The sequence below is a fragment of the Microchirus variegatus genome, assembly GCF_963457635.1.
Source record: "Microchirus variegatus genome assembly, chromosome: 20".
Classification (NCBI taxonomy): Eukaryota; Metazoa; Chordata; class Actinopteri; order Pleuronectiformes; family Soleidae; genus Microchirus; species Microchirus variegatus.
Window position 1 is genome coordinate 2,387,515 of NC_139821.1, and position 15,503 is coordinate 2,403,017.

The window sequence follows — 15,503 nt, forward strand, 5'->3', positions numbered from 1 at the left end:
GCGGCGGTGCTCCTTTGCGGGGCTGAGCTGCGACGGTCACCGGCAGCAGAAACCAACACGCACCGCAGCGCTAACTTTAGCTAAACTGTCCGTCTCACTGTGGATTTGTTGTTTATTAGGTAAATATTGTTTATACACGTGACGTCGTTCGGCGGCTCATTCTGGAAGTTTCGACACAAGCACCGACTGGAGCCATAAAAGGCAAATATGCTCCATGTACATGAAATTATATATTAAATATATATAAAATGGCATTTATATTTAACCCCCAGGTGTCTGTCAGCGACAATATTTGATCGTTTTATTTTTTGGTTTGAATTTTACTCCAAAAAGTGATTGTTTTTTTTGTTAAATGGAGCAAACAAAAAACCCCCCGAACATTTTAATTTACTACCATTTTAAGTCAATAAGAACACAATTGTCCACTTCCACTTTATTTTCCATATGACTTTTTTGTGTGTTATTTTTCAAACTGGTATATAAATGGTTGAAATCCTATTGAAGCTATTCAATATATATTACATTTTTAAAATGTTAATCTGTACTACTTTTATAACCGTTTTAAAAAGTGGATATTTTTGTCCTTAATGACTTAAAATGGTAGTAAATTAAAATGTTTGAAAAAAACTCAATATTTTGGAGTAAAATTCGAACCTAAGCCTTATTTTTTTTCTCTCTGATATAATCCAGAAACAATCCTAGAAAATCAGCGACATGCATTAACTATAGCCTGTTTTATACGTTTTTTGTGGTCTGTTATACGATATTTAAAATGAATTTAAATCCTTTTTTAAATTGTTTTATTTTATTTTAGCTTCGTGTTGAATCTGCCACACACGATCACAGTTGTTCTACTTAAGCCAGTGACGTAGTTACGGCGCATGCGCAGACGGTGACAGACGCGAGGTGGGAAAATTCGTTCTCGCTCGTTTTTTTTTGCAAGTTCCCTCATCTGCGTAAACATGGTTTTCGGAGTCGGTTTGTGACTTTGTGTGGGATTAAATCGGATTAGCACTCTCTTCTGTTCTCCCTTTGTCACAGTAAGTGCTTTTTGTGTTAGCATGTTAGCTTGTTTTCATCTGTGTGTGTGGCACACCTGTGTGTGTGTGCGCGCGTGTGCTCGCTGTTATTAGCATTAGCTTTGCGGTGACATGCTGCATTCAGGTGCTGATTTTTAAGACTTTAACGTCAAATAACTGGTTCTAGCTAAACTTGATTTAACTGCGTAGTATGATTTTTGGCTAAAGACTTTAACGACACGTTTATTTGTCAATTAAATACTTCACAAAGTCACGTATATGAGGTTAATTAACGTGTTAGAGTTGTGTTTACGACACCTAACGATCCCGTAACTTTCAGTACTCGTTGCCGTTAGTGCCTGTTTAGTAGTCCAGTACCGCAGTTTTGAGGGGAAAAAAACTAACAAATCATATATAAAAACATGCGGTTTGAATGGGAATGACGTGATATCACTTTTCTCAGCGTTTCGAGTAACCATGGCGACAAAAACCGCAAAAAACTGCGAAGAATTTCCACATACACACTAATGGGAAACGGTCTAAAAAAACGGATCACAACCCAGTCCATTTTGAAGCCTCCGTGTGTCGTCATACTTTAGCGCAGAGACTTGGTTCAAACTTTAAACGAGTCACAAGACTTGAGACTTTTCTCACGTAAATCATCGTTTTGATATCTGTTACGGTTTTTAAATAATCGCGGTTTAAGTTTTGTACGTTCTAAGACTGTATAATGGTTGCGTATCGCGCTGCTCGAGGGGTTTTTGTGCAGAACTCTCTGCGCTTTTTTTTGGTGATTTTAAGAATAACTGCAAGTTGTATGAAAATGAAAATAACACACAGAGTTAGACAACAACCATAGCAATGTTTTCGTGTAAAAATGGTCTGTATAGGTTGGAAATTGTGGTCAGGAGAAGAGTTTGTGTGGAGATTGCAGCTAGAGTGTGCCACAATGGCGATGCCACACACAAACATTATAATATATATTATCTGAAAACGTCCAAGAAAAGTACAAAACTTAAAGGTGCATTATGTAATAAATCATAAAATCCTCCTAATATGTCAGCAATAATGTTCATATAACAAACTGAACTCACCAACAACAACAGTACAGACAAAATATTTGCATTAAAACATATATTTTGCAGACTGCAAATCATGTTTATGTTTTGAAATCATGTTTTGGCGTCATGTGGCGCCACCTACCGCCATCTACCAATCATTGCAGTCAGTAGAGTCTCAGCTGAAAACAAAACCTATAAGACAGCGGTATTTTGAATTTTGACACAGTGACAGTTTTTGGCCACATTCTTACATATGGCGCTTTTAAACTGCGATTGTTTAAAAACCGTAACGTGTATCAGAACTTTGATTCGGGTGAGAAAAGTTGGAGTCTTGTGAGCCGTTTAAAGTTTAAAAGACGTCTCCACGCTAATGTACGACGACACCGGAAGCTCCAAACGTGCTGGGTTTCCTATTCATGTGTAGGGCTGGGCGATATATCGAAAATTTATGTTATCGAAATTTGCAACAATAATCGACGTCATTTTGCCATTGTCGATACGTAAAAAAAAAAAAGAAAACAAAATAAAAGTTGTTTTTGGCTGTGTGTGTAGGTAGGCAGGCTACCTGTATGTTCATGTCCCTTTAAGACACTCGGACACTTATATCAGGCAAATGGTCAATCATGCAAATTAGGCGAATTCGAACTTATCGATCATTTATCGTTATCAAGGTGAGCTGCTCAATATATCGTGATATTGATTTGAGGCCATATCGCGCAGCCCTATTCATGTGTGTGTGGAAATTTTTGATATAGGATGCGTGGAAAAAAACCTGTGGGAGGAGTTACACTGCAAACTTTTGGCGGAAGAAGCTAGGAACAATAACAATAGACGCTTGCTCTGCAACGCAAACCAAATTGCAGAGCAGGCACTCTAATACACTGTCACGTTTGCAGCTCACGCGTCGGCGGCAGCATGAAGATCGCGGTGGAAGGCTGCTGCCACGGCGAGCTGGACAAGATCTACGAGACCATCGGCTACCTGGAGAAGAAGGAGGGGGTGAAGGTGGACCTGCTGCTCTGCTGCGGCGACTTCCAGGCCGTGCGCAACGAGGGAGACATGAAGTGCATGGCTGTTCCGGCCAAGTACAGAACCATGCAGACCTTTTACAAGTCCGTCCTTTACTTTTTTTTTTACGTCTTTATTTAAACCTTTAAAAACACCGTGAAACTGGAGTTAGAGCATTTTTACTCTTGGTCGTTTCAGATATTACTCTGGAGAGAAGAAAGCTCCAGTTCTCACCATCTTCATCGGAGGAAACCACGAGGCGTCCAATCACATGCAGGAGCTCCCCTACGGCGGCTGGGTGGCGCCAAACATCTATTATCTGGGTACGTACTTGTAGATAAACGCAAATAAATACATAAATAATAAACTTGTGATTTAACTCGACCGTGTGTCGTCAGGTTACGCCGGCGTCGTTCGCTACAGAGGGATTAGAATCGGTGGAGTATCGGGAATCTTCAAATCTCGCGACTACAGGAAAGGTGAAGTGTTTTGTTTTTTTTATAAGGATGAAAAGTCGCACAGAATAATTCTCGTGTTTACGAGAACTGTTATATATATTTATATATACATGTGTATATATATATATATATATTTATTATTTTTTAAAGGTCACCATGAATTCCCTCCGTACAACCCCGACACTCTACGGAGTGTGTATCACATCCGGAATATGGAGGTTTTCAAACTAAAACAGGTAAATATCACAGTTAATAAATTAATTAAAAATATATTTTAATATATTAATCAATTAATTAAATAAATAATTAAAATAGATTTTTAATATATTGCTTAATTAATTAATTAAAATATATTGTTTAATATATTAATTAATTGTTTTGTATATTAATTAATTAAACAATATATTTTAATATATTAATTAATTAATTAAATAAATAAAAAATGTAATATATTAAAATATAATTTTACACTGGAACAAATATCAGGACTTTTGTGGAATTTGGTTTGAATTAACTTAGTCTGTTTTTTACCTTCAGTTAACAAGTTATACAAACACTATCATCTTAAGGTAATTTGATCATTTCAGTTTAAATTGTTTTACTCATCCATTAAGTTCATTGAAACTAAATTAAATTCATGGAACTTGTTCATTTTTGATTTACTTATATTAAATAATACATTTAATAACTATTCATTTGTGTTCTACTAAGTTTATTTAAACTAAAGTTAACTTGGTATCTGGACACAATGTCATGTAACGTGTTAATTTGACTTTTAATGAACTTCACCAACTCATTCATTTCATCCCAACTAAATGTCATAGTCCTTAGTTATGCGTCCATTCAGTTCAGTTTGTCTGTCCTGTATTGATCTAAAACCTGACTTCCTGTTGTTCCTCGCTCCTCTCAGATCCAGATGCCCGTGGACATCTTCCTGAGTCACGACTGGCCTCGCGGGATCTACTACTACGGCAGCACGGAGGAGCTGCTGCGCAAGAAGAAGTTCCTGCGTCAGGAGGTGGAGTCCAACACTCTGGGGAGTCCTGCTGCAGAGGAGCTGCTGGCTCACCTTCAGCCCACCTACTGGTTCTCCGCTCACCTCCACGTCAAGTTTGCTGCCGTGATGCAGCATCAGGTGAGAGCCTGGAGATCCTGGGGTTTTTTTTAGAAGAAGAAGAAGAAGAAATCTGAAATCCTTTTTAACTCCACTGTGACTTCTCTAGGCTAAAGGGGACGCCGCTCCACGAGTCACCAAGTTCCTGTCCCTGGATAAATGTTTGCCCTACAGGGAATTCTTACAGGTGAGAGACGGTGTTTTCTCTTTGGATACGGAAGCCTTTTTACAGTGATTAATTTGACACTTGTGATGCAGATTGTGGACGTCCCGGAGAGACCCGGGTCATCCGAGGTTCTGGAGTACGACCCAGAGTGGCTCGCTATCCTGAAGGCCACCAACGGTCTGCAGAGGACCACCCCTCACCCCTGGAACCCGCCGGAGAACAACGGCCTGCACCAACGGTACGCGAGTCCAGACTCTTTGTCGTGACGCCATTGCAGCTGCGGTTGTACTAATCCCCGCTCTGTGTTTTTTTTTCCGTCAGGTGGGATTACAGAGCGTCAGAAGCGACCATGATGCGGGTGGTGGAGGACCTCAGCGGCGACCTGGCCGTGCCGGACAACTTCAGCCGCACGGTGCCGCCCTACGACCCGGCCAGGCCGCAGTACCACGCCGCGCCGAGCTGCGGCACCAACCCGCAGACGACGGAGCTCTGCGCCACGCTGGGCCTCACCGACCTCTACGCGCAGGTGGTGCAGGGGGGGGAGGAGCCTGGCCGCGTCCTGGGCAGCACCGGCGGCGAGGAGGAGGAGGAGGACGATGACGACGATAACGCGGACGAGCCCAGCGAGTATCCGACCGACACGTCGGGATTGTCCAGCTCATTCAATCCGGATGAGATCACCATTGAGGACGAGTGGGAGGAAGAGGAGGAGGAGGAGGAGGAGAAGAAGGCGGCGGCGGGAGTCGACCTCTCTGAAATCCACACCCCGAGTCGCATGGTCCTGCCCGACCCCAAATCTGACGCCTCGCCCATTCCCATGTCCCGCCTCATGGACCTGCCCCCTCCCTCGCACTCCACGCCGGCGCCGCCTCGCTCTCACTCTGCAGCCGCGGACGGGGGCGGAGCCCGCGAAGGCGTGGGCGTGGACGGCGACGACGACGACGAGGACAAGGACGCGCGAGTCTTAAAGCGCACCAGCGATGAGACGGGCGATCCCTGCAGCCGAGGCACGACTCCACGCATCAAACGCAGGAACCAGGTCATCTACACCGCCGTGGAGGACGAGGAGGGCGAGGGTTAGAGGTCAAAGGTGAGGGACTCCTTCTCAACCAACTCTGCTTTAGTTTCTATTGATTTGTGGGACTTTAATTTATGTGTTTATTGTCGGCATTTTATACAGGAAAAAAAAAATCCATCATGAGTTATTGAGCGTTGAGTTAATCTTAAGGACGACTCTGTGAGTTTTTCAGCCTGGGCTCCGTTTTCCTCTGTTTTTAACGGTGTCAGTGATCGACGGGGATCGCGACCGAGCATTAACACGTTACCTGGCGACCACAAAATGTGTTCGAAGGGGAAGAAAATGGAAATGTTGGAAAACGACTCCCCTCCCGCACCAAACCCCATAGAGAAAACCATCGATTTTAGCTCACGGTGGACACAGGAGCTGCTGGTCTACTGCTGCCTCGTGTGGCCACTTTGCGACACTGAGGTCAATCTGATCGAAGGATTTTAAAAGCCGAATTATTAAAATAAGACATTTGAACTTAGTGATGGAGGCAGCAGTGGATCGACAACTCCTGTGAACTCCTGTGTGCTGTGACGTTAAAATCGTCGATTTTCTCCATGGGGATGGTGTGGGAGATCACAAACTCCAGTTTTCCCGGCAGAAAAGATCATTTAACGGCGGGAGAAAGCGGCTAAAAGTTAATTTTCCTCTTCCTGGCTGCAGGAGGTGTGAAACTGTCACTTTAAAATCACAGTCTTGAGTTATTTTGCGGTTGCTCGGCATCTTTCTCTTCCGCAAGAGTTAAGATTTACGTCCCCGTGAATCATGAACGCCCATAATATAACATGGGGAAATAGTATTTTTTTTTTTTTTTTTTAAATAATCCCAGATTGTCGAGTCTCTGCATTTTCTTTTTTACACCTATGAGAATTTACGTTACGTCAAAACGAGATCGCATTTTTATATTTTTTAACCCCATAAAAATGAAATTTTAGAAGATGGATTTTTTTTTGGTTTTTATTTCCCTCTCATACATATATACATATCTATATAGATATAGATATATATATATTTGTAATTTGAAGACAACAATTAAAGAGACTTGAAAAATGACATTAAACCCCCTTTTTTTTCTGTTTAATTCCTTCATACACAGTTGTACAGTCACAGAAAGCAGAGGCATTCATTCACAGCTTTATTGAACACTTTACAGACAGTAGAACACTGAACCTACTGGAGAATGAACGCATGAATGTTAGTGTTGTTTTTTGGGGGGGGGGGGGGGGGGGGGGGGAGCAGATGATTTCAGCTTTGTCGTAAAATGGATTTTTCGCCGTAGTTTTTAATTGAATGAACTTTAAATAATTAGTGGAAAACAAAGCGAGTGCGTCACTCGCTGTTATTCTTCCGTCCCCCGAAACAGTCGACGTACACTTTCATTGAAATGAAGACGATAATATATTTATATTTATATATATATATAACATACAGTGTATTCAACAAGATCTCTTTACATCCATACAAAAAGCCAATACAGTAGAGCCAAATAATTATAATAATAATAATAATAATAATGACAGGGTTATTGTTATTTAGCGTCAAACAAAGTCCTGAACACATGATTCAGAGAAAAGGAAACGGGGGAATAGGCACTTCTGTTTTCTTTTTTCTTGCGAGTTTGTTTGTTTTTTTCACTTCTTTCCTCGTTTTAAAAATAAATAAATAAAAAAAAAAGACAAAAATGGTCAGAATTTCTTCTTCTTCTTACTTTATCGTCTCAACCGATATTTTATTTATCTGATTTACGTGATTGCAGATTCAAATTTTACGAGTATTTAATACATGAATACTGTCTGAATGAATATACGGAGGCTTCTCTACGCTCAACTTTGACTCTCTAAAACAGATTTTAACCACTCAACCAAAGACTCGCCACATAAAATCTACGTCAGTTTAAGTCTACGACGTCTTAAGAACACGTTCACGTCTTTATTTCACTGTTAGACAGACTTTTTTTTAGCAGGAAACTGAAGTTTGTAAACCGCTCACTCTCACCACACCAAACCCCATAGAGAAAACCAGTGATTTTAGCTCACGGTGGACACAGGAGCTGCTGGTCTACTGCTGCCTCGTGTGGTCACTTTTTGTCATTTTACTACATCCAAACAAAGGATTTTAAAAGCCGAATTCATTAAAATAAGTCATTGTAAGTTAGTGATGGAGGCAGCAGTGGATCAACAACTCCTGTGAACTCCTGTGTTGCTGTGATGTTAAAATTGCAGATTTTCTCTATGGGATTTGGTGTGGGAGAGTGAGCGGTTTACAAACTTGAGTTTAAGGCTGTAGTAGGGCGATATGAGGTGGCAATATTATATTATAATGTATAATAAGATATTGTAGACTTAAGCTGAATTAAGTTAAGTAGCTAAAATACTTCAAAAAATATCCCTGTAATCATTTTCACTCAAGCAAACCACTTTAAAAAAAAACACGGAGAAAAACTACGTAAAAGGAAACATTCGATCGTTAAAATGAACGTTTCATTGAGTGGGAAAAAAAACACCGAACGATTATTAACACACGGACTGTGCTGTGGGCGTGGCCTATGAGGGGAAACTGTGAATCGTGGGAGGAGTTTGACGTGCGTTCTTCGCTGATTCTGGATCAGGAGGAGGAGACGAAAGCAAGCGGACACGAGCTCTGGTGAAGAGGAGGAGGAGGAGGTGAAGTTTGACTTCTTTATGGTTTTCTGTCATGGCCGCTCTGCTCAGGTTGTGCAATATTTTTCTTCTTTTTCTTTTGTTTTTAGACACACACAGAAAACGGGGCTGATTTGACGGAGACGTTTGCAAGGCAAAGAGTTTAAAAGGAAAGAAAGTTTTTTTTTTTTTACGATAAGTACCAAATACGACAGCAGGCTCCTTCTGAAGAACCTCCCCTCGTCGCCGTTGTTCCCTCTTTGATTTTCTGCTCAGAGGTGGTGGTGGTGGGGGTTGGTGAGTAGATGCCGGGCTTCTCCGACGCTTGTGCGTTGATGATATTTAGGTGCTGCTGCTGTGGTGTGTGGATGGTGGAGCGTTGGTAGGCGTGGCGTGGCGTGACTTGGAGGTCTAGTTGCCGCCGCCGCCGGCACCACCGCAGCAGGCTCGGGAGGAGTGAGCGTCCGGGTCCTGCAGGTTGACTCCCCGATGCCGCGCTGCGTGTGTCGGGTTCTGGGTGTCTGTTTTTGGCATCTTTTTGGCTGCGTGGGTGCAAGAAAATGTAGAAATGATTGTCCTTGTGCGGTTTTCCTGATCGTTTCAGACCCGTTAACTCACTCTAAACCAGGCGATTTTATTGGTCAAGTCGACTTCTAAAAACGTCAAAAACGTGCAAAGATCCAAAGACGTTAAGAGTGTTTTAACTTCGAGTCAAATCGGCACGAGACCGGCAGTCGTTTAACGTGTAACAACACCTATAACGCCTTCCCGACATTTCTAGCATGAAGCATCGTAAGTCAAAACACGATGAAAAAGCAGCTAAACCAGGCGAATTTTGGTAAAGTCAACGTCTACGCTGATGACACTGCTGTGTATCTTACGCAGACTTCGTTGTTTTATGCTCCGTAAAACAAAGAAATCATTAAAACTAGCACACGTGACATCGTTTCCCCAAAGACGACGCTACTTCCTGTGGATATAAAAAAAAAAACAACAACAACTTTATGACTGAAATCTAAATTCGCTCACCGATGGCCAGGAAGAGCTCGTTGACGTTCATGGCCGTTTTTGCCGACGTCTCCATGAAGAGCAGGCCGGTGTCTTCGGCGTACGTCTGAGCTTCCTGCAAACGAAGAAAAACCACATAAAATAGTGTGTGTGTCAAAGGTCACGGCGATGCCGTTAGCGACTGTGGCTAATGGAAGTGGCTGCGATCACGCTATACATGACGTGTTGTCTTATGAGCTGGAGGCGTGATGACGCGGTTAGCATCGCTGGGGGAGGGAGCGAGTTGTCACGCATTCTCCATCTGTGTGTTTTTGCTGCTGTTCTTGGATGTTTTTTTTAGCAGTTAACATCTCTGGCGTTACGTCACTGTCTTTTTTAACTTCGTCTCAAACTTAACTTGTCTGAAAAAACTTATTCTGGACTGAGACCGTGTCGGAAAAACGGCGTCGGCCGTTGTCTGCATCTTTAAATATTACGTGATTAGCTACTGCTAACTATGTGTTAACGAACGGCAACTGGCCACGAGTTAAAGAAGTCGACGTCAACCTAATTATTGGGCTAAAATATTGCGTGATGTAAACTGTGTTTAGGGATCAGTGCTAAATTACAGTAATTCCAAGCTCAGTTCTGTGTTTTTTCTAAAACATTTGCGTTGTTCACACGTCTGTTTGTTTAGAGTGAGAACGGATTATTAAATCAAACGCACACAGCGGCGCGTGTCAGTCAGGAGTCTGTTTTCTTTACCTGCCGCGACCCAGTGATCAAACAGAGACGGAGACGCTTAAATATGTAACGTACGTCTGCAGAAACTTCAGTCACAGCAACAAATCGGAGACCAGGACGAGGCTAAACCAGGTGACTGTGTCAAGTCGACCTCTACGCTGATGATACTGCTGTGTGTTTTTACACCGTCTAGCCAAAGAAAAATGGTGGAATGTTCACTGTGAGTGTGGGTAGGTTATGAAAAAGTGGGTGTCGCTAACTGTCCAGTGCAAAAACGTCAACAATCATGAGATGCAAAAACATGAGAGTATTTTAGTTTCACTCGAATCAAAACAACACCGATAACGCCTTCCCAACTTGTCTCAGAACCCAAACTTGTTTCTAGCATGAACCATTGTAAGTCTTAAGAGCCAATCGGAGACCAGGACGCGGAAAAAAAGCAGCTAAACCAGGTGAAGTTTGGTGCCAAACACTTCTGTCAAGTCGACCTCTACGCTGATGATACTGCCGTGTTTCGTTTACGCTGTCTAACCAAAGACAAAATGGTCGTAAATCCCCGATAACTAAATGTTCGCTAACTGGCCCCGGCTTCCGATAATCTACACTAGAGTAACAAGAAACCTACAAAGATCCAAAGACGTTAAGGGTGTTTTAGTTCCAAATCAAATCAGCATGAGATCGGCAGTCGCTAATGATGTAACGACACCTATAACGCCTTCCCGACTTGTCGCAGACCGTTAACTCGTTTCTAGCGTGAAGCATCGTAAGTCAAAAGACGTGGAAAAAGCAGCTAAATCGGGCGAATTTTGCTCAAGTCAACCTCTACGCTGATGATACTACTGTTTTCTATGCTGTCTAACCAAAGACAAAATGGTCAGAAATCCCCGATAACTAAATGCTCGCTAACTGGCCTGGCTTCCGATAAACTACAGTAACGTACAAAGATCCAAAGACGTTAAGAGTATTTTAGTTCCGAATCAAAATCAGCACGAGATTGGCAGTCGCTAAAGACGTGATTACACCTGTAACGCCTTCCCGACTTGTCGCAGACCGTTAACTCGTTTCTAGCGTGAAGCATCGTAAAATCATGAGAACCAATCGGAGACCAGGATGCGGAAAAGGCGGCTAAACCAGGTGAATTTTGGTCAAATCAACCTCTACGCTGATGATACTGCCGTGTTTTCTTACGCTGTCAAACCAAAGGAAAAATGGTGGAAAATCCCCGATAACTGAATGCTCTTTATCAGTGTGTGTCGCGAACTGGCCCGGCTTCCGATAATCTAGACTAGAGTAACGACAAACCTACAAAGATAAGAGTATTTTAGTTTCCGAGTCAAATCAGCATGAGATCGAACACCAAGGACGCCTTCACGACTCGTCGCAGACCGTCAACTCGTTTCTAGCGTGAAGCATCGTAAAGTCACAGGAGGCTAAAACCAGGCTGATTTTGCTCAAGTCAACCTCTACGCTGATGATGCTGCCGTTTAGGACTCCAGGAGGACCCTTACCTCGTACTCGACTAGCCTCTTCTCGGCCAGGTCGGCCTTGTTTCCCGCCAGAGCGATGACGATGTTGGGACTCGCCTGCCTCTGCAGCTCCTTCACCCAGGCCTTGGCTCTCTCAAACGTCTCCTGCGAGGTACCAAAAAGCAAAAGTTCAGTCGGGTTTCTCGTTTTTTTTGTCGTCCGCAAACCGAAAAAAAAACGAAGAAGCCGAGCGACGGCGTTACCGGCTTGGTGATGTCAAAGACCACGATGGCGGCCTGAGCGCCGCGGTAATACATGGGCGCGAGGCTGTGGTATCGCTCCTGACCGGCGGTGTCCCAGATCTCAAACTTGACCGTGGTGTCGTCCAGACACACGGACTGAGCCAGGAAAGCAGCTGCAGAGACAGAAGAAGAAGAACGACGACAACAACAACAACAACAACAACGAGGTGAGAGGTGATCGACAAACCTTAAAGCAGCTAAGTGTGTTTAAAGGTGAAGAAACGGGCTGTAAAAGAAATATAAACACTGTACTCGGTAAACAACGGCTAAAGTACACACTCGAAGGACTTCAGGGTACTACACCAGAAAACACTAAACTAACGCACAAACGGGCAACATTAGGCTCGGGGGCCCGGACGTGGTCCGCAAACTAGATTTATCCGGCCCACAGCGTCCTCACAGGTGACCTCAAGTTGACCTTTGCTCAGCAGAATCCGATTTAAGACGAGAAACGGCCTCAGAATGTCTTAGCGCTTTTAACTGCTAACGGCCAGACTTTTATTTTGAAATACTCTGTTTAAATGTGAATATTTTCTGTCATTTTTCAGCTTTTGATGTTAATATTCTCTCATTTCTGTCATTTTTTAGCTTTTAAATGTTAATATTCTCTCATTTCTGTCATTTTTTAGCTTTTAAATGTTAATATTCTCTCATTTCTGTCATTTTTAGCTTTTAAATGTGAATATTTTCTAGTTTCTGTGAAGTTTCAGCTATTAAATGTTAATATTCTCTAATTTATGTCATTTTTCAGCTTTTAAATGTGAATATTCTCTCATTTCTGTCATTTTTGAGCTTCTAAATGTGAATATTTTGACGTTTCTTTGATTTTTCAGCTTCTTAAATGTGAATATTTTCCAGTTTCTGTCATTTTTCAGCTTTACAATGTAAATACTGCTCATGTTGCGTATAGAGATGTTTAAAATGTGTTATTTGTGTCAGGGAAAAACCTGAGAACTCGTGCGGTTAACAAAGAAAATCTGAACTGTCAATGAGTGTGTGTGTGTGTGTCTCAGCCTCTGATAATCTCCAGTTACACAATCCTCAATAATTTAACGGTACAAAGACGTAAGAGGGTTTTAATCCGAGTTCAACGCTCAAAAAAAACTCTCTCTGGAAGTCTGAAAACTGCTGACTCATGCTCCTCCTCCTCCTCCTCCTCCTCCTCCTCCTCCTCCTCCTCCTCCTCCTCCTCCTCCTCCTCCTCCTCCTCCTCACCTCCGATGGTCGTCTCCTGGAACTCGTCAAACTGTCCCTTGACGAAGCGCAGCACCAGGCTGGACTTGCCCACGGCCATGTCGCCCAGCAGCACCAGCTTGAACTGGCAGATCTTGGTCTGTGGCAGTGAGCCGTTGGTGCGGCCTCCGCCGCCTCTGGAGCTCATGACGGAGACGGGGACGCGACCGGGGGGGGACGTGGACGTGGACGTGGACGTCCTCCCTGCAGTGGACACTTGGAGCTTCTGTGGTCGACGCTCGTCCAAAAACAGACCTCAGACCAGTTTCACGACCTCTGTTTTCTCCTGTGTTCTCTGTGTGAAGACATCAAAGGATACAAGAGATGGAACTGACGAGTATTTTAATCTGAACATGATTTTCTCCATTAATCCATAAGTTATTATTATTATTATTATATAATTATTCAGTTTGATTGTAACAATTTCTCTGTTAATATGGAGATTTTTCAGCTTCTTAAATGTGAATATTGTGTAGTTTCTGTCATTTTTCTCTGATTTTTCAGCCTCTAAATGTGAATATTCGCTCATTTCAGTAATTTTTCAGCTTCTTAATTGAAAATAGTTTCTAGTTTCCGTGATTTTTCAGCTTCTTAAATGTGAATATTCTCTAGTTTCTTTTATTTTTCAGTTTTTAAAAGTAAATATTTTCTGGTTTCTGTAATTTTACAGCTTCTAAATGTTAATATTTTCTAGTTTCTGTGTTTTTTCAGCTTTTAAATGTTAATATTCTCTAATTTCTGTAATTTTTCAGCTTCTAACTGTAAATATTTTGTGGTTTCTCTCATTTTTCAGCTTTTAAATTTGATTATTTTCTAGTTTTTCTGATTTTTCAACCTCTAAATATGAATATTGTCTAATTTCTATAATTTTTCAGCTTCTTAATTGAAAATATTTTCTAGTTTCCGTGATTTTTCAGCTTCTTAAATGTGAATATTTTCTAGTTTCTATCATTTTTCAGCTTCTTAATAGAAAATATTTTCTAGTTTTCGTGATTTTTCAGCTTCTAAATGTGAATATTGTCTAATTTCTTTGATTTTCAGCTTCTTAAACGTGAATATTCTCTAATTTCTGTCATTTTTCAGCTTCTAAATGTTAATATTCTCTGATTTCTCCGATTTTTTCAGCTCCTAAACATAAATATTCTGGTTTCTTTGCTCCACATAAACAAAGAAATGGTTCAAACTGAATCGTCGTTGCTTTGTGGACAAAAACAATCACATTTAGGAAGATAATTCCTAAGGTTTGAGAAACATTTGACAACAACAACAACAACAACAGAATGTGTCAGTTTGAGGATCAATAAAGAACGCATAATAACAGGTTTATCTACACCTTAAATAATATTCGTCCATTATTTGAGTCACAGATGCGTCACTGTGTCTGTCTGTCCCTCTGTCTGTCTGTCTGTCCCTCTGTCTGTCTGTCATACATGCTATCACATCGACAGCCTTCCTTTATCTACGGCGTTACGTTGCTAACGGGACAGCGCTCGTGAGCTCCGGACGAGACCAAAACCCGGACCCGGGGCTCCGCGATTTCGACGCCGAACCGAGCACGCCGCGCGCCCGAACAACGTGTCTGCGCCGCGGGTACGGGAGCCGCGTATTTACCGTGGTTTGCTCGGTGGTTCCTCGGCGCCGCGGCTACAGCAGCTTCCCTTCCACTGTTGACAGTTTGGCGATCAGCTGGTTAAACGCACTTCCTGTGTAGAAGAAGAACGCGGCGCATGCGCACTCGCTGACGCATTGTCAAGCGCCGCATTCGCAGAGTCGGTCCGGCTGGTTTGACAGGTGACGTAAACCAATCGGAGTTCGCCAAAACCGTGACGTAAAACGGGGAAATAAACACGCCGAATTGTGCATTGGACGTCCATCATAGCGAGCGAGTATTACATATGGAAATAACTATTATGTAATTAGTTAAATACTGAAGATAATTCCAAAAATGTGATAATTCTCAGGCACGTTCAGTTTTTTTAATACTATTTTCATTATTACACCAGTTGCAAAGGTAAAACTTATCAACACATCAAAGTAAAAGATTAATAATCATTATGTCTATCGCATAATCACATTTCCCGGCTTTTGATTCCATGTTTATTTCCCTATTTGAACGACTGTGATTGACGCGAGTAACTTCCAAGCCGCTGGGGGGCGCAAGAGCGCAGGAGCCCGGAGAGGGAGGCGGAAGTTCACCGGAAGTGTGTACAACATGGCGGATGTTTGAATCATTTGGAGCC

General features: G+C 42.3%; 2 protein-coding genes across 3 annotated transcripts; one reads left to right on the forward strand and one right to left on the reverse strand.

Moving 5' to 3' along the window:
• Positions 1-135: 135 nt before the first annotated feature.
• On the forward strand, positions 136-6,877 carry dbr1 (debranching RNA lariats 1). Of its 2 annotated transcripts, none has more exons than XM_083906885.1 (9): positions 136-216; positions 2,977-3,192; positions 3,287-3,411; positions 3,487-3,567; positions 3,697-3,782; positions 4,457-4,681; positions 4,770-4,847; positions 4,919-5,064; positions 5,148-6,877. In XM_083906885.1, exons 2-9 carry the CDS (start codon positions 2,996-2,998, stop codon positions 5,905-5,907), a joined length of 1,698 nt encoding a protein of 565 aa, XP_083763011.1. In that variant the 5' UTR covers positions 136-216; positions 2,977-2,995; the 3' UTR covers positions 5,908-6,877. The 2 variants fall into 2 exon arrangements, with proteins under 2 accessions (XP_083763011.1, XP_083763010.1); XM_083906884.1 differs by lacking the exon at positions 136-216 and adding an exon at positions 669-1,040.
• Positions 6,878-6,883: 6 nt separating this feature from the next.
• On the reverse strand, positions 6,884-14,952 carry rab5b (RAB5B, member RAS oncogene family). Its single transcript, XM_083906887.1, has 6 exons — positions 14,875-14,952; positions 13,246-13,558; positions 11,992-12,143; positions 11,771-11,893; positions 9,561-9,654; positions 6,884-9,073 (listed from the first exon to the last, which is right to left on the reverse strand). Exons 2-6 carry the CDS (start codon positions 13,409-13,411, stop codon positions 8,943-8,945), a joined length of 666 nt encoding a protein of 221 aa, XP_083763013.1. The 5' UTR covers positions 13,412-13,558; positions 14,875-14,952; the 3' UTR covers positions 6,884-8,942.
• Between the last annotated feature and the right edge of the window lie 551 nt (positions 14,953-15,503).